This window comes from Vulpes vulpes, chromosome 6 (genome assembly GCF_048418805.1).
Source record: "Vulpes vulpes isolate BD-2025 chromosome 6, VulVul3, whole genome shotgun sequence".
In the NCBI taxonomy this organism is placed as follows: Eukaryota; Metazoa; Chordata; class Mammalia; order Carnivora; family Canidae; genus Vulpes; species Vulpes vulpes.
In genome coordinates, this window is record NC_132785.1 from 72,404,015 (window position 1) to 72,422,853 (window position 18,839).

At 33.3% G+C, this 18,839-nt stretch overlaps 1 protein-coding gene across 13 annotated transcripts in view; it reads left to right on the top strand.

The window, feature by feature from the left end:
• The window catches only part of ARHGAP5 (Rho GTPase activating protein 5), a 105,923-nt gene extending 87,121 nt beyond the window's left edge, over positions 1 to 18,802 (top strand). For all 13 annotated transcript variants that reach the window (XM_072761372.1, XM_072761377.1, XM_072761376.1 and 10 more), the window contains 4 exons: positions 6,859 to 6,936; positions 10,018 to 10,149; positions 10,843 to 10,948; positions 14,594 to 18,802. In XM_072761372.1, the coding sequence (XP_072617473.1) occupies positions 6,859 to 6,936; positions 10,018 to 10,149; positions 10,843 to 10,948; positions 14,594 to 14,921 (644 nt within the window). In that variant the 3' untranslated portion in view covers positions 14,922 to 18,802. The remainder of the gene's footprint in view (positions 1 to 6,858; positions 6,937 to 10,017; positions 10,150 to 10,842; positions 10,949 to 14,593) is intronic.
• Positions 18,803 to 18,839: the final 37 nt, after the last annotated feature.

Here is an 18,839-nt window from a genome sequence, read left to right on the forward strand (position 1 = left end):
TAAGGCTTTTAAAATCTAACTAATTTTTGGTTGCAAGAAACCAAATGCAAAAAATAGGTTTAATTGAAAGGAAAATTATCTGTGGAAGCCAAGAGTGTCTATCCCCAATGGACTAGAATCCAGGTAGTAGTATCATCTGTTTTTGTGTGTCCTTTTCTCTCTAGATTTATCTTGTCTGTTGACACATCCTATTTTTATGTCTTAGTTTTAATTACATGCTGAGCCTAACCAGATATCTTTGAGTTCCCAGTTCCAAATCCTCAGGAGAATCTGATGAGTACAGCATAGTCAGTATACTGTACCAATCTGTTGATTTAGCATTGCCAAATAATCAAATTATTTAATTTTTTAAATAACTGATTAATGTAGAATGTTTTTTCTAAATGCATATTGCATTGTGCAGTTTTCTTGAGGTATGACTTTGCCTTAATACTACTTTTTACCCATATACCTCCCCCTGTGGTTTTTACATTTGTATCAAGCAATAAGAATGTATTTATTTTAGAGAGCATGTACACGTTGGGGGGAGGGGCAAAGGGAGGGAGAGAATCTCAGGAAGACTCTGTGCTAAGTGTGGAGCCCACTGCTGGGCTTGCTCTCACAACTCTGAGATCATGACCTGAGCTGAAACCAAGAGTCCAGACGCTTAACCAGCTGAGCCACTCAGGCTCCCCAACAATGCATTTTTAATTATCATCTAATTTGAATAAGCTTATATACTACCAATTTTAAAGTGTACAATTCAGTAGCATTTAGTGTATTAACAATGTTGTCTAAATACCATCTCTAATTAGTTCCAAAATATTTCATCCCTCTGAAGGAAATCAGTACCCATGAAGCAGACAGTCACTTCTCATATGCCACATTTTGTTTATCCATTCATCCATTGATGGCTATATGGGTTATTTACATTTTGTGTCTCTTGTAAATAGTGCTTTTATGAAGATTGTATACACATATTTCTTTGAATAGCTCCCAGCGTGGAGCCTGACTTGGGCTGGATTTCATAACCCTGAGATCATGACGTGAGCCCAAATGAAAAGCTGAACCCTCAACCTGCTGAGCCTCCCAGGCATCTCTTGGCCATTATTTCTTCATATATTTTCCTTTACATCTAGGAAAGCCCTTGTGCATATATTGGTAAACTTGATGGTATCCCAGAAATCTCATTAGTTTTATTCATTTTTCTTCATTCTTTTCTTTTTGTTCTCTCAAACTGGATAATCTCAGATAACCAGTTCACTGGTTACTTTTTTGGCCTGCTAATAAAATATGCTCTTAAATCTGTCTGGTGAATTAAAAAAAAAAAAAGTATGTATGTATGTATTTATTTGCGAGAGAGCACATGCACATGTGAGTGGGGAAGGTCAAGAAGAGACTTTTCAAGCCAACTCTCTGCTGCGGGGGAAGCATGTGTCAGGCTCAGGGTTCAGTGTCATGACCCGTGAGAACACGACCTGAGCCAAAACCAAGAATCCGACATTCAACTGACTGAGCCACCCAGGCACCCCCCCCCCCATAGTGAATTTTTATGTATTTATTGATACTCACAATTTGTTGTCATCGTTGTCCTGGTTCCTTTCAGTTCTTTGTTAATGCTTTTTTTAAACAGTTGATTTAAAGTTTTTGTGTAGTACAAAGACTGGGTTTCCTCATGGACAGCTTCTATTTATTTCTCTTGTTCCTTGAGTGTACCATATTTTTTTGTTTTTTTCTATGTCTCTTAATATGTTGTTGAAAATAAGGGGTTTTAAATATTGTGGTATCTCTGGAAATCCGATTCTCCTCCTTAGTAGGGTTTCTATTGTTTATTGGCTGTTTGCTAGTTTGGTGACTTTCCTAAAGTACTGTTGTAAAGTCTGTATTCTTTGCCATTTGTGGCTACTGAAGTTTGTACTCCATTAGCTTAGTGTGGTTAGCTAGTATTTTGACAGTTTGTTTAAATGCCTGAAGTCATTGGAAAAAATTCTTTCCAAGTCTTTGCAGATTGTCTTAGCACTCTTTCGATGCTTATAACTCTGCCTGAGCCTTCACTTCCAACTTGAGCAGAGCTTGTGGTCAGCCTAGAGGTGAAAGTTTCTAAATCTTGCTAGGCATTTTCTGAGGATGTATCCAGCCCTGGGCATGCATGTGGGCTTCTTGATTCCCCACTATATGTAGGAGCTTTTTAAAAGCTGTAGTCTCCCTTGCCAACATCTTCCATCATAGGCCTTCCCTCTCATTGTTGGTCCTGTTTTTCCTTTCTCCAAATTGCTACAGCCAACACTTAAGCCTTTAAACACCGGTGAAGCCACCTCCTCCTTTGGAGCACTTCTAGTTGAGTAAAATCTAAGCATGCCCTTGCGCTGTTCCATCTAGGAGGTAGGTGAAAACCCACCACAATTCTTTGAGAATAAGATCTGTATTGCTCCTCTGGCACATGCAACCTTTGCCCAGAGCACAGTCAGCATCTTATGGCTGTTCTGAATCTGAAGTATAGGAGTATGACAGATGGACAATTAAAAGCCACTTTCTTGGGGTGCCTGGGTGGCTCAATCCGTTAGACAACTGCCTTCAGGTCCTGGAATCAAGCCCTGTGTCAGGCTCTCTGCTCAGTGATGATTTTGCTTCTCTCTCTCCCTCTGCCCCATCCCCCTGCTTGTGTGCTTGTTTGCTCTCTCCCTCTCTCTTTCTATCCCTCTCTCACTCTCTCTCTTGCAAATAAATAAAATCTTAAAACAAACAAACACGCTGCTTTCTTCAGCAAGCCTTCTAGTAGTTTTGATTTTTTTTTAGTAGATTTCAGAGTTCTGCAAAAATTGATTCTGACACTTTTTGACAGCTCGTTAGTTGCTTTTCTGGAGGAACCAAGCCCTCAGATTCCCATTTCCATCTCTTCCTGATGCCATTCCCCATGGACATATTTTTCTAATGTATGGGTTATGTACCCAGCTTATTTTTCCTGTACACTTTATAATCTGTTTTATGATTTAGGATTATTTCAACCTGAAGGTATATAGAAACAGGCTGCGAAACTCCTGTTTTATATCCTATATTAGCAATTCGGGTAGAACATAGACCATTTTAAAACTTCAGATACAAAGAACTTTGTACAGCTCAAGGATTAGGTACTTTTCTAATAAAAGAAAAAGAAAATATTTGTAAAAGTTATTCTAAATTTCTAAATTTTTATATTTAGTTTTGGAATATTGTAATAGATTTTTTTTTTTAAGATTTTATTTATTCATGAGAGACACACAGAGAGAGGGAGAGACATAGGTAAGAGAAGCAGGCTCCCTATGGGCAGCCTAATGTGAGTCTCAATCTCAGGACCCTGGAATGCCCGGATCACGAGCTGAGCCAAAAAGGAAGATGCTCAACCACTGAGCCACCCAGGTGTCCTTGTAATAGCTTTCTAATGCCTTGATTGTTTGGAGGCCTACAATAGATAACTTTAGGTGATTCAAGTCCAAGTGAAATTTTGGTAATTCACATCTAATAAACGAGTTGTTTATTTCTTTATTACATCGTTTAGTTATTAGTGAATGGAAGGCAAGATTTTTAGCATGTGTGATTAAGTACCTTAAAATTTTCATTTAGTGAGGAATATTAAATGGTTATCACTATGTCAGGGGTTGCCAGCCTCAGCACTATTGCCATTTGGGGCCATGTAATTCTTTATAAGAGGGGCAATCTAGGATATAATTTAATTTAGGTACATTTCATTTGGTGTTCATGTCTTTTTCAACCCCTTTAATTCAAAAGTTTTGAAATTATCATCAGACTTTTTAGCCACTAGTTTTAATTTTCATTGATTTTTTTAAATCTCTGTCATTTCTCCTGTGTTTATTGGTTGACATTTCACCATTTCACCACATTTCTCCTCTTTTCTTCCGCAGTTTGAGTTTGTGTGATGTTTCCTCATTATTAAATTTGAATTATACTTTTTTGTTAGAAAAAAAACATATCACTGTGGTGATATGTCTTTTAAGTACATCATATCTGTTGAGACAGAATGTGAATTTGTCTCAATATAGGTGATACTAATTTTCATTATTTGGTGATGTCTGCCAGGACTACTTCACTGAAGTTAAAATTTTATTTAACTTTGTATTTATTTATATTGATATGGATTCATTTGTTCTTATATAGTCAGTGAGTTATAATCCATTAAGGTTTATATATATTTTGTTACTCAGATCATCATAGTTTAGGCTCCTTCATGGTTTCTGTGTCCTCTTAAGATATGTCCCCATAATTCTTTAAGTACTTTTTCAGTTTTCTGGTACAAAATGTACCAGGCATGGCTTATATACTTTTCCTGATTCATCCTTGAATCAGCCTTTGCTCCAGATTGCTCTGGTTTGTTTTGGTAGAGAATGGTATTTAGAAACCAATATTGGGGCTGCTTATGACCAACCTTCTTATTATTAGCAGAAGAAGCTAGGAAAGCTAAGAAATGTATTATGTATGTATATATATATATGTACTTTCTTCTGTAGCAATCTTTTAAAAGTTGTGAATTTATACTGTTACCTTCAATTTCAGTCTAATGCCACAAAGTACATATAATTCTAGTCCCCCTTTTGTTATTAGTAATACTCTTCTCCAACAGTGAGAAATTGTTACTCCTTGTATTCTCCACATATTTACTAATTTGCTCAGGTCTGGAATATGCAAAAAGTGTACATTATATTCTAGATTTGAAACCTACTAAGTAGAGTTGAGCCCAGTGCTCACGGGGTGTTTTTTTGTTTTGTTTTGGTTTGGTTTGTTTTTGTGTGTGTGTGTGTGTTTTGTCTTTAAATTTTTAAGGTCCAATTACCTAGAGTGAAGTACACCAAATTTAAGGGTACACTTAGATTGAGTTGAGACAAATAGATACCCCTGTTCCATCCACATACTTGTCAAGATACAGAACATTTTCATCATCCTTTATGTCTCTTCCCAGTTAGTTTTCCAACCACCCAAGATAACCTCTTCTGATTCCCCCCCATCCTCCACTTATAGGTAAGTATTAACCTATTTTAGAACTTGATATAAGTGGAATCATACAAGATAAATTTTTTGTGTCTAGTTTCTTTCATTCATTACAGATTAATTCATGTTGACTGTGTCAGTAAGATTTTATGGCATTTAAAAATTAACTTTAGCCCGTGAAACTTTTGTCATTGGATTTATGCTCCCTTTCATTATGTTCATGGATTTCTGAATATTAACTTTTCCCCCCAGCATGAGATACACTTCGTTCTCCTTTCCTATTGTGTATTCTTTGTAAAGACTAAAATAATTCTAATAGCTAGGTGAGATATGAGGAGGAATTAATAATACAATTGTCCCATGCAAAAGCTGTAACATTGGTCAAGGAATGTTTGAGATAGTGTGTTTTTTCATTGATTGTTTTTGGGGGGGGGGGTTGTTGTTACTCCTGTGATCAGAAGGGTACAATGCCTTATCAAATTGAGTGTCTTTTAGAAGTACTTTGAGGAACTTCCTATTGAACTTAGAGAATAGCTATAGATCTTTGGGCAAGTAACATAAATGTTAGATCTTTTGTTTTTTGGGTTTTTTTTTTCCGCAAGTCCCTAAGACTTTCTTCCCCTTCCCCCCTCCACTATAATTTCTTTATGTTGTTAGACTCTTTGATTTCTATTGATTTATCTTCAAAATCACTCATTCATTACTCTCTCATCTCCATCTGGTTCTGTTATTTCTTCTAAAATTTCCAGTTCTTACTGTATTTCTGATTTTTTGCTGTAACTTTATATTTTTTTGTTTTTGGTGTGTTTATAATTGTTCATTGAAGTATTTTATTATAGCTGCCTTAAAATCCTTGTCAGATCATTAGACAACTGAGGTCTGTGTCTGTTAATTGTTAATTATTTTTTTCTCACTCATGTTCAGATTTTCTTGGTTTGTGGTATGATGAATGATTTTAACTTTATTATTGTATCCTGGACATTCTGGATATTATGCTATGAGACTTTGGATCTTCTGTTTTAGCAGGCCTCTTCTGACACTGCACCAGCAGGGGAAGGAGAGCTGCTTCATTACTTCAAGTTTGGGGTGGAAGTCCAGTTGTTCTACTTGGTTTCTGTTGGCCTCTGCTGACATTACCATGGTGGGGAGGGTAGTTTCCCTCAGGATTCTAGCCTCCATTCATCCCTCTGGACACTTTAGGGAGGGTGGAAGGGTGCATTTCTTACTGCTGGGCAGAAGTGGAATTCTAATCTCCCTACTTGGTCACAACTTATAAATGTGAGGAATGGGTTTCATGGTCTTTGGCCAGAGGAGGGCAGTTATAATAAAAAATGTTTTGTTTTGCTTGCTTGCTTTCTTTGTCTGTTTTGTTTTGCTTCCTAAGGCTATACCTTTCACTAGAGAGACCAGGCTTCTCTTGTGGTAGGTTTTCTGTTACTTTGTTTTTCTTTTTCTTTTTTGCCTATGTTTAGCTGGTATTTCTGGATTGCAGGCTTCTGTTATCCAGTCCAGTAAACCTAAGTGGCTAGAAGAAAACCCAGAGAACTCATTGTCCTGTTCTTCAAGTTCCAAGGTCATTAGATAGCTCACCTTCCCTCCACCATTCACAGTCTTTTAACTTTTTATATATTGTGCTCAGAAATTTTAGCTGTATTTGGTGGAAGAAATAGGGAGAAATTTGTTTTCTCATTTTGCATGGAACTAGGTATCCTAAATAATTTAACAGAAAAAGTAGTCCATTGAGAATTTAAAAAGAAATGCCAAAGAAAAATTTAAGTTCTTAACAATATTTTTACTAACTGTTTTTGTAAGTCACTAAGAGATATACATAAAGTTAAATGTATTTGTTGTAGATATGTATGTAGGTATAAAAGCTTTTGTATTTCTTTATTCCTTTAGGATTATGTACTGAAGGACTCTACCGTGTTAGTGGAAACAAAACAGATCAAGACAATATTCAAAAGCAGTTTGATCAAGGTAAGATATATAAAATAAAATCATTTTTAAAAATTATTTTCCTTATTGAAATTCCATGGTAAGAAGATTGGTTTTTTAAGGATACAGGATTTTGAGGGGAAAGAGTTTTGAAGCAGGATTAGAAGTGTGTGATAGAATACATACCACAGTCAGGAAATAGAAGAGCTATAAATCCATTACCAGAATTAGAAAAGCAATAATTTTACTTAACACAAACCAGTATCTTTGTATATCAGGAGATGGTGCTTATTTATTTATTTATTTATTTATTTTTAAAGATTTTATTTATTTATTCATGAGAGAGAGAGAAGCAGAGGGAGAAGCAGGCTCCATGCAGGGAGCCCGATGTGGGACTCGATCCCGGTGTGGGACTCGATCCCGGGACCCCAGGATCAGGCCCTGGGCCGAAGGCAGAAGCTAACCCGCTGCGCCACCCAGGATCCCCAGATGGTACTTATTTAAAGATGCAATTGAAATTTTTTTTTTCATGCTGTAGGGCCAACTAACCATTAGAAATAAAAACAAAACTGAACTCCCTACTCTAAATTCTATAAGAAATTAAAGTTTTAAATACAAAAAATGAAAACTGAATATTATGGAGAAAAAGGAGCAAATATTTTTGTAATCCTGGAGCAGAGAAAAGCCTAAATTTGATATGAAAGTTAGCATAAACAGGGTGATAAACTGGACTACCTAAAAATATAAAAAGTCTTTATGAAATTGTGGATAAAACCTAAATCAGGAAACAACCTATAAATTTGTGGAAGGTGTGGAATATAATCTAGGCTAGATTTTAAGCAGTTCACATCAAAGAAAGTGATCAAGCATATGAAAAGCTCTATCTCTATGATTTGTAGATATAAAAAAGCAGAAACATTTGGTTTTGATTTATTACCAGTGGAAAAGATTGTTGACAGAGTATAGACAAGCAGGTATGTTACACACTCCTGGTTGTGGGTGCCTTTTAAGAGGCAATTCATGTATATCTATTAAAATTCAGATATCTTTGCTAGAGAAACTCCATTTATAAATATGTTACAGAAGTCTTTGTGTAAGCTTACAAAGATACACTTGAAAAAGCATTCATTGCAGCATTATCTGAAATTTTTTTAAAAGGAGGAAAGGGCTTACCCATTGTGCTTATAAGTAGAATACTAGATACTTACATAAAATGTAGATTTGTGTGTGTTGAAATGGCAAAATGTCCATTGTTGAGTGGTGTGTGTTTGGCAAAATGTCCATTGTTGTGTGGTGTGTGTTTACAAGTGTATTGTATATATAGTACTTCATTTTTAAAAAAGATTTTGTTGGGAAATGTGTTGAGACTTTATCAAATTTGTGTGATTTCAATTATAGTAATGAAGGAACGGGTGGTAGTTAATACTAGGGCCTCTTGAATTAGATTTCCTGGTTTTGTTTTCTGGTCTGCTACTTACTGTCTTTGTGCCATAGGGAAGTTAAGTTTTCTAATTCTTTCATATTTAGAATGAGAGTGATTAGAGGAACTATGATGAATAACGAGATAATGAGTGTTCTGTGGGACACAGCATATTAAATATTCTTCAAATAGCTACTGTTACAAGGAATGTAGCCTAGGAAAATAAGCTTTAGTATATACAAGTGTTTATCATAACAGGGATCCCCGGGTGGCTTAGCGGTTTAGCGCCTGCCTTCGGCCCAGGGTGTGGTCCTGGAGACGTGGGATCGAGTCCCACGTCAGGCTCCCTGCATAGAGCCTGCATCTCCCTCTGCCTGTGTCTCTGCGTCTCTCTCTCTCTCTCTCTCTCTCTCTCTGTCTCTCATGAATGAATAAATAAAATATTTTTTTTAAAAAAGACAAAAAAAAAAACAAGTGTTTATCAGAGCATCTTTAATGTATTTAAATGAAATCCAGATGTTCAGTAATAAAATGTTATGTAAATTGTTAAATCTGGGGGAATATTTTGTGATCATTAAGACTATTTAGGGCAAAAGGTTAATAATGGGTTAGGATATATGTAGGTTCTTTAGTACTGTACTTTCAAATTTCCAGTTATATTACAATTAAATGTTATCTGGCACACAGTAAAGTTTTTAAAAGTTGCCTGTGAAATTTTAATAATCTTAAGTAATGCCTTAAAAATGAAATCCAGTATAAAATGTATTTATGATTTGTCTGGTGGTTTTTTGTTGATTTTTTTAATGAGTAGAAAGGGCTGTAAGGAAATACGCTGATATAAAGTATAAACAGTGCTTGTCTTTAGGTGATGGGGTAAATTTTTTTTTGTTGGTCTGTGTTTGTACATTTTCTATCGTAAGTATCCGTTGTACTTACAAAAGTAAAAAAATGGTTCTTTTAGTAGCAAATTAACCTTATGACACACCTTTAGTATGTTCCATTCTTGTTTTTAAGTCAAAACTTCACTGATAAATTTTGAAATTAAACTATTTCATATAAAAAATTAAGTATAAACTTAGAAGGTATAATTTATATGCTTATTTATATTCAAATTTATATACTTGATTCCTGTCTTTTGTCTTTCTGTTTCCTTGTGGCTCTTTTGAACAGCTTATGTAAACAAAATATTCTACAAGATAGGTATTAGTGAAAGCTAATGTTCTTAAACATACTAATAAGCCTAACAGCATTTTTTTGTTGTAATAGAAGGTGCTTCTTACTTGGTTCTCTCTTCCCTTATGTCAGGCAAACTTATATTAAAACATTGGGAGAGGAAAAAAAAAACAAAACACATTGGGAGAGGGATCCCTGGGTGGCTCAGCGGTTTGGTGCTGCCTTTGACCCAGGGCGCGATTCTGGAGTCCCACATCGGGCTCCCAGCATGGAGCCTGCTTCTCCCTCTGCCTTTGTCTCTGCCTCTCTCTCTCTCTGTCTCTCTCTCTCATGAATAAATAAATCTTTAAAAAATTAAAAAATAAAAAAAATAAAACATTGGCAGAGAGATGAATCAGCCTATAAAGAAACATGGCTGATGAGAAGATTCTAAAAATCTTTGGATCTACAAGTACCTGTTTAGCTTATTTCTCTTATGATAAATTAAAATTTTATGATATAAATTATAAATTTAAATTCTTGTTTTATAGATCATAGTATCAGTCTGGTATCAATGGAAGTAACAGTAAATGCTGTAGCTGGAGCTCTTAAAGCTTTCTTCGCAGATCTGCCAGACCCTTTAATTCCATATTCTCTTCATCCAGAATTATTGGAAGCAGCAAGTAAGTTATAAGCCTCTTTTTTTTTTTTTTTTCCTTGCAGGGGTTGATGATTGTGGGTTTTATATATTTATTGCTATATATTAAAATCAGTCATGCGCTAGACTGTGTAGCTAATAAAAATTTAGCTTATAAGACTCTTTGGGGTAGGGAGTGTTCCCAGGAATACTTAGTTTTAGCTGGTTTCTCAAGTGACTCAGTGCTCCTAGAAGTTTGAAGATCATTGTACTAGAAATTTGAAATTTGCATTTTTGATCCAAACTCAGAGGCTTTGTAAGGAAATTAAATGAACTCTTCAAATGAATGTATCTGTGAAATTTCAGTAAAATATTAGCCAGTGTATGGTGTGTACACATGTGTATTTTGACTTTTTAAAGTAAAATTAACTTTAGTCTCATATCTTCAGTCATTTTTTTGAAAAAGTAAGGTAGGAAAATAGGTACTTACTCAGTATTACCATTTCCCATTTTACCATCTCTGAGTCACTTCAACCTTCTGTGATTAGCTTTATTTACAGAAAAGCTGTTGTAATAGATGATAATGTATTTAGCAGTTTCTTTAGAACATTTTGTTTACCTATCCTAATGTGCTTCAAACAGATTATTCATTGTCTTTTACAATAAGTAGAGCAGGAAGCTTTATCAAATATTTTTAAATATGAGTTTCAACAGATTCCCCACTACTTTAATTTTACAGAAATCCCGGATAAAACAGAACGTCTTCATGCATTGAAAGAAATTGTTAAGAAATTTCATCCTGTAAACTATGATGTATTCAAATATGTAATAACACATCTAAACAGGTATTTTTATTTTTATTTTTACAAATGCACTATAAATTTCAAACTTCAAAAAAAAAATTTCAAACTTCAGACTTTATAAATTGGATAAGTAATAAGACAGAAAAGGACACAAGCTAATTTAAACATACAGTTCAATTTTGGTTCTATTTTTTCTGGAGTTTTAAAATAGATTTTCATCAGTTTGTTTAGAGAAAGGTATGTTATCCTAATTTAATGATTATATAAATAGTATAATAGGTAAATTTTATCTGTTTTTTTTTTTTTATTACTGTTATTCAACAGTTCTCTACTATAGAATCTTAGAATTTCAGATGTGGAATGACTCTTAAATAAAAATACAAATTAAGCTATCTGAAATTGGAAAAATTGAGGTTTAAAGAAGGAAATTACGTGCTCAGTGTCACATAATTAATAAATGACATATCTTATGAGTAGATCCCATCTTATTAAGAGGTTTCATTTGCTTTTTCTATCACTGTGTTGCTTTCCCTTGCTTAAGTCTTCATTTTCTCAACTATAAAAACGAGAAAAATAACACCTCACAGAATTGTTCTTGGGTCTAAATAGAATTATTAGTATTTATGCTAATTTTTCAAAAGTTTACTCTTCATAATATTTTGACACTTTATCAAACTGAAGTTTGTTTTTGTTTTTTGTTTTAGTATATAACTAATAACATCAATGCTGAAACCCAAGTGCATTTCAGTTTATACCTCTTAAAAGAGAATATTAACCAATGTTTAAAGGTTCATTGTTGCAGTCAGAATAGTATAAAATTAAATGAACATTTCTAGTAACCAGTCTTTGAAGTCTCCCTCCTTGAGAAAATACCAGCATACTAGTATTGACATATAATTGGAATTGTCATCTTCTGACATGGAATATATTATCTTTTAAAAATTACCATACAAGTGGTTCTTTTTTGTTTTTGTTTTTGTTTTTGTTTTTTTTACAAGTGGTTCTTGGTATGATAACAGTTGTGTACATGGTACTCGGAGACCTTACCCAATACGGAGTGTAAGGATGGTTGGTGACCATATTATTGTCTGGCCAGATTAAAGTACTCAAGTAAGAATTGAACTTCAAAAAAGAATAGAGGAAAAAAACACAGGGAAAAGCATGTTCAAAGAATCATGGTGCTAGCCCACAGTCAGTACTATTAGACAGTTACATGTTTGGCTTCAGTAATACAGCCACACCACAAAAGCACATGTGAAATGTTGCAGAATAGCTGAGGACTTTGTGATTCCAGTAGAGAGAAAGGATGGACAGAGTAAGAATTAAGGTCAGAAAGGGAAAAGAGACAGTATGAGGTCATATAGGACAGTATTATGCAGAGTGTAAGGGACTACCTTTAATCCTCAAAATGTTTTACTGTTAAGATAAAGGTGCTTCATGAGTGTATGTCATTAAGCACACTGTTGACTTCAACTGACATTTATGAAGAGGTGAGGAATGAGACTTTCTCATTGAAAGTAGCATTGCATGCCAGGGGTATGAAAGTAGCATTGCATGCCAGGGGTAACCCTGGAGAGTAGAGCAGAGAAAATAACATCATCAGACTTAAATTTTAAAAGGAATAATCAACTAGAGTGTAATGGGAACTCTGTGTACCAGATATTCTTATACACTAGGGAAATAGCAAGTGAATAAAGCATTCATTCATTTCATGGAACTTAAAATCTAGTATAGGAAGTAAATGACAAATAATATGTAATGGATGATTGACAAATTGCAAAAACTAATCCATACAGTTACTTTTTTTGTTACATTCTCTTTCACCTTCCATATTGAGTGAGTTACTGTGTCAAATCCATTTTTTCTCCTAATTAAATTTCCTTCTTGTTCCTCTGCTACTGCTTTAGGTTAGCCATAATCATTTCTCATTTAGGTAACTCTGGTTTCTTTGTAACTAAGCTCTTTCCATGGCAGTTTTCCTATTGATTCTCCTTTGAGATCTTTCTGTAAATATCTCTTTTGATTGAATAACATGCTATACCCTAAATAAAAAACTGTTAAAGTGGTCTAGTTCTAAGTTCTTCAGTTATACCTTCTTTCCATTTCCCCCAAGCACACACCAGGTAACTGTATTTAACTAATAGCACTGAATTAAAAGTATTAATTTGTCTTATCATTACATCTTAGTGTGACTGCCTCAGTTTTCAAAATGCAGTCCTCAGCAGGAGCAGCATCACCTCTGAACTTGTTAGGAAAAAAAAAAAAAAGTACTTGTTAGGAATGCAAATTTTCAGGTCCCATCCCATACTTAATTATCAGTGTGTGCTTTAACAAGCCCTCCAAGAGGTTCTGATACACAACAAAGTTGAGAAAACACTGTTTTGACTGAATTACCCTTCCTTCTTACCATTTTACCAATTGCCCATCACTCTTTTTTTTTTTTTTTTTGCCCATCACTCTTAACTCACCTCTTCAAAGAAGCCTTCTCTGGCCACTCTCACCTCCTATTTGGTACCTTTCTTTTATAATTTTTGACCCAGCAGTTAGACCTGATACCCATACCTTTGTGTCTTTCAACTCTATAGATTTTTTTTCTTTTTTCAGAATCTGTATTTTCCTACTGCATAGAAATACCTGAATGAGCCCACTATATTTTAACAAAAGGTTAATTTTATTCTGAATATTCTTATTTTGTTTCTTAACAAATAGTAATATCTTTTACCATAGAACACATATTTTTAGGGCACATATTTTACCTCACATGAGCAGTTCCTATGGTTGAGGAGAGGGGATTCTTTGGTTTATATTTAAAATATTTTAATGTGCAAATTTAATTGTGAAACTTTCCCACCACCTTGCATACCAGGCTATTTTCTTTATGTGTGGAATAAGAGGGTCAGATAAAAATACTAAGATTCTTTGTCAATTTAATAATTTTTAGTTATAATTCAAGATTTGCCTCATATGCTCCTTGTTTATTATAGACAGTGATAGAAGTGCTTGTTCACATATTTAAGAAACTAGATATAAATCTGTTAATACTGTATGATCATTTATAAATTATTATTCCTAAGAATTTCAAGGTGAAATGTGTTCCTGTGAACTGTTGTCTTTCAAATTAAATTTGTAGCAAGGTACAAGATATTTAATGATTGGAAGATTCTTTCACAATACTAGAAACTAATTTTTTTGAAATTTGAAAAGCCTCTTGGTTGGAGCATTTGATGGAGAAATTTTTCTAAAATTGGGGTTTTTTCCAAAGTTCAAAGAGCTGGTATACCATAGTTTGTCTTTTTCATCTCTCATAATAGTCAAGGAATTTGGATATGCAATTAGAATTTTCTGTTTCTGTTCCCAGAAACTCATTAAAATTGTCACATGTCCTTTATACTCTGAGAAAAAGGGTTTGTTTGTTTCCTCAAACAAATTAAGGAGGCTTCTGTAAATTATAAAACCCTTGGTACAATATATTTTTAAAGACTATCTTTGGGTCTCATGAGGAATGGATTTTACCACTTTCTTATTACTGGAATGTAGTTGAACATCTTAGAATACATAAGAAGAAAAATGTTTTAAATTTGAAGGTAAGATAAAAGGTTATAAAGCTAAATCATCTGAGATCTAAGATACTTAAATTGTCATGGATTTTGATTGGTTTCTAATTGTTTTTTCCTATCATAATTTCAGGGTTAGTCAGCAAAATAAAATCAACCTAATGACAGCAGACAACTTATCCATCTGCTTTTGGCCAACCTTGATGAGACCCGATTTTGAAAATCGAGAGTTTCTGTCTACCACTAAGATCCATCAATCTGTTGTTGAAACGTTCATTCAACAGTGTCAGTTTTTCTTTTATAATGGAGAAATTGTAGAAACTGTGAACACTGTCGCTCCTCCACCACCTTCAAACCCAGGACAGTTGGTGGAACCAATGGTACCGCTTCAGTTGCCACCACCCTTGCAACCTCAGCTGATTCAACCACAGTTACAGACAGATCCTCTTGGTATTATATAAGTAGGAATTGATTGCAGACAGCCTGAAATTGACAAAAAGCAAATCTAGGCATGCATGTTTCAGGGTTCAGTAGTATACTTGATTTTTCTTGCAGGTAATACACATTCAAAATGATGAGACATTTTCTTTTTGAACTATATGATATTCCTTATTCACTTACATTACAAATCTAAGACCATGTGATAAGCATGACTGGAGAGGTTTAATTTTTATAAACAAAAATAGCTATAAAATACAAAGCTGCTGTTGCATGCAACCTTATTGCAATCAGTATATCATTCCTGTGGCATTTTCTGTCACATTATATTGTGAATAAAATTTTTCTATAAAAATTAAATGATTTAAAAACTCACATATATGAAACATTTAATGCTTTTCAGCCTGCTTTATGGCTGATTTTGTTATTTGATGTGCTAATTTGGGCAACTTAATTTACATTTTAGCAATCTGTGTAGATAACTAAAAGCCCAGTTAAGTATTTTATAATTTCAGGCTACTCATGCCATGCTTGGGATGTTGTTTGAAAGAAAGAAAAATACACTTAACATATTTCTACACCTTCATCTTCTAAATAAACCTGTGGATGATTTGATGAGGGGTAAACGAAAATATTTCTTGTACACGCATACCAAGGATATACTTGTGGCTAAAGTGAGTTGATAATGTTGTGCAAAGGATAGTTGTCACCAACTCATTTCTTTATGGTCCATAATGAAATAAACATCTTGTATACTGTTAATTCTGTAAACAGATGCATGTTCAAAAGATCTATGATGGTCTTGTAATCTTAATCTAATATATTTTAGATATTTTAATTTTTTCCCTCTTGGGAAATACATTTAGTATAGTGTAGAAAATACTTCATGACATTTTCATATAAGGTTATATAACTTTTCGTACATAAACATGAAATTTGTTGTAGAAAATTCTTTAAACCAAACATTTTAATCTAGGACTTCAATTTAATCTGTTCCTTGAATCTATTTTTATGTGGCCCTTAAAAACATATCCAAAAATCCATTGCTAATATAGCAATAAAAATACTTTGGGTACTGACAGCCTCTTTGGAGTGTGTATATATAAAATTACAAACTTGTATTCATATTCTTTTCTGTGATATGTTGTACTAAAATCAAACTGCTTTTGCACCATTTTTTTTTTAAACAATTTTTTTCTTTTGACATTGGTACCATATTTGCTGTAAATGACTGCTGCTTTGGGGGTTAAACATTTTGTTAGTGAAGATACAACCAGAACACTAAATTATGGATAAAAATTTCAGAATAGATGGCATAGGTAAATATTTTTAGGCTTCATTCAAAATTGGTTTATTAAAAGCCATGCCATTTTTTTTTCCGGAAAAAAATGGCATGGTTTTTCATTGTTAGGTTATATTTTTCTGTAGGAAAGAAGAAATTCTTTGGTCCGTGTTGTAATACTCATTCATACTGCAATTTTAAGGTTGTCTTATGTGTAATATAGTAAACAGATCATTTTGAGATTGGAGGCTCCTAAGAGTTTGATTTGCTCATTTTCCCCTAAAATAAATATGTCTTTCCCAACTGTTATGTCCTAGGTATTGTACTTCTAATTTAACTTCAGAATCAAGATATCAACATGAACCAGGCTGCTGTTGAAGTACATGTATATTATAAATTATCTTACTTGTGTTATACTCTTATGTGTTATTATCTTTTCTAAGAAAACAAAGTCCCTATTATTCCTATTGCAAAGCACACAGGAATTAAGAAAGTACAGTAATTTTTAAAAAGAAAAATCCGGTAAATGTAGTATTCTTAACTTGTTCTATATTACTTAATAACCTATTGTCTATATAGCTTTAATTTATAGCTGTCAGTTTAACATTGGCATGTCTGGCAAAGAAAATTAAACTTTAAGAGTTTTATAAACTGTTTCTAGGTTGCTAAAGAATTTATTTTTCTACTATATATGGTATAGACAAAGCTCAAAACTATGTACAGGAAAAAAAGCCTGACTATTTCTTTTGGAAATAGGCTGAAAAGAGAATTTTCAGAACTATACTTGTCTTCAGTTCATTCGGTCATGACTTTGCTATTGTAATATGTGAATCCCATTTTATTTAAGCTATTCTCTTTTATACTATGTTAATTTAACTTTCATGTACATTTAGTATCATTTTTGTTATTAAAACTATAGCATTTACCATTTTCCACATTAACTACCTTACATCTTCCCCAAAACTTCTCTCCATTTTTCTATGCATTCTATAATTGATTTGAAAACCTTCATAGTGGGTCATTTAAAATTCTACATTTGGTTCAGTTAACCTGTAGGTTACAGTTAATTGAAAATTAAAGTAGAGTTTAAAGATCAGTCTGTTACACTGAATTGATTGCGTTTGTTTTTGCCAAGGGTTTAGATTGTTTTTAAATCTTAGGAAAATAATTCTAAGAACAGAATAATATAATTAAACTTTTTTTCTGGTAAGTTACTGGAAGGTTTCACTGTTTAGGGACATATTATATATGAGACTTAAAGGATGAAAAGAATATTAGATAGTCTCATAATTATGGGTAAATATTAAGGCATTATATTTTACAATTTTAAATAAAATTCCATCTACACACATGTTGCCATTGTTTCATTTAAGCTTCAGTGCTTGACCAGTGTCTAGATTAGCAATATAAAGAAGCATAGTGGTACTCCTTTTCAGATTTTTAGTAGACTTATTGGAGGACAAATTCTATTCATCAGACACCAGAATATACAATTAATTTTAGAACAAAATTCCAGGCATAATACATTTCCATTTGAAATGATAATTGTTTAGTAGTGCTTCCCCCCCACCCAACATTTACGATGTATATACTGTAGGTGACAGCAATCTAACTTAGCCAAAAAGCAGCTTTTATTTTCCATATTGTGTATAAATAATGTAGACCTTTCTTTTTTGAGGTACTGGAATTCAATTTCTGATATCTCTTAGATATAAACAAAAGGGAACAATTGGGATAAGAATTTAGGCCTTAGCTTCCATGGTGATTTTTAGTTTTTTATACAAGTAATGTGATGCTATTTGTCAACTGGATATAAATATATATATATAATTTTAAAAAGTCAAAAGTGCTTTGTTTCTTTGTTTATAATTAATGTAATTTTGTGCTTCACCCACAGGATGCTGCAGTAATTTAAATATCAGTGAAGCTTCTTCTGTATAAAGAATGCTATGAATAAAACATTAAGAAGCTATAATTTTAAGTTATAGTTGCCTCTAATTTTACCATTTCATTGGTAAAAGCCCTTTTTTGGCGTAAAATAGGAAAATAAAAATAAATTTGTCAATATGACATAAGTTTTATTAGGGAAGTATATTGTTGAGCTTTTACTATACCATGAGAGGAAATCCAAAATTTATTTTGGATGTATACATACTGGTGGAAATTCAATTTTTGACTGTTTAGGAAAAGATGGATTGCTCAGATTTCTGACTCTGCTGTTACTGGACCTGAATTTTGAGCTGTGGATAGATACTCTTTTGAGCCCCTGAAAATATTTTGGTGTATTCTAGTTTATTAGCAGGACTGCTAACATTGAAGAGTATACTTTTGTTTTCTCTTTATGGTTCATTAAGCCCAACTTTATGGTTGTATGTTCTCAGATTGTATGGGTCTGGTAAAGTATGTTTGACTTTAATCTTTGTGTTTATCTTTAATTCAATCATTTTAATTACTTACCTAATTCTTGGGCTGAACAATTTATTTGTTTCAGTACTTTATAGGTGTTGTTTAATTTTCTTTTGTATTTAAACTCTTGGAATTTTCAGCAGCCTTTTCAATTTACCAAACATCTGGAAATAAAATTTTCTAAGATTTAATAGTGGAAGGAACTACTCTTCAAAATTGATTTCTTATGGTAACATCTTTTTAGTTGAGCAAA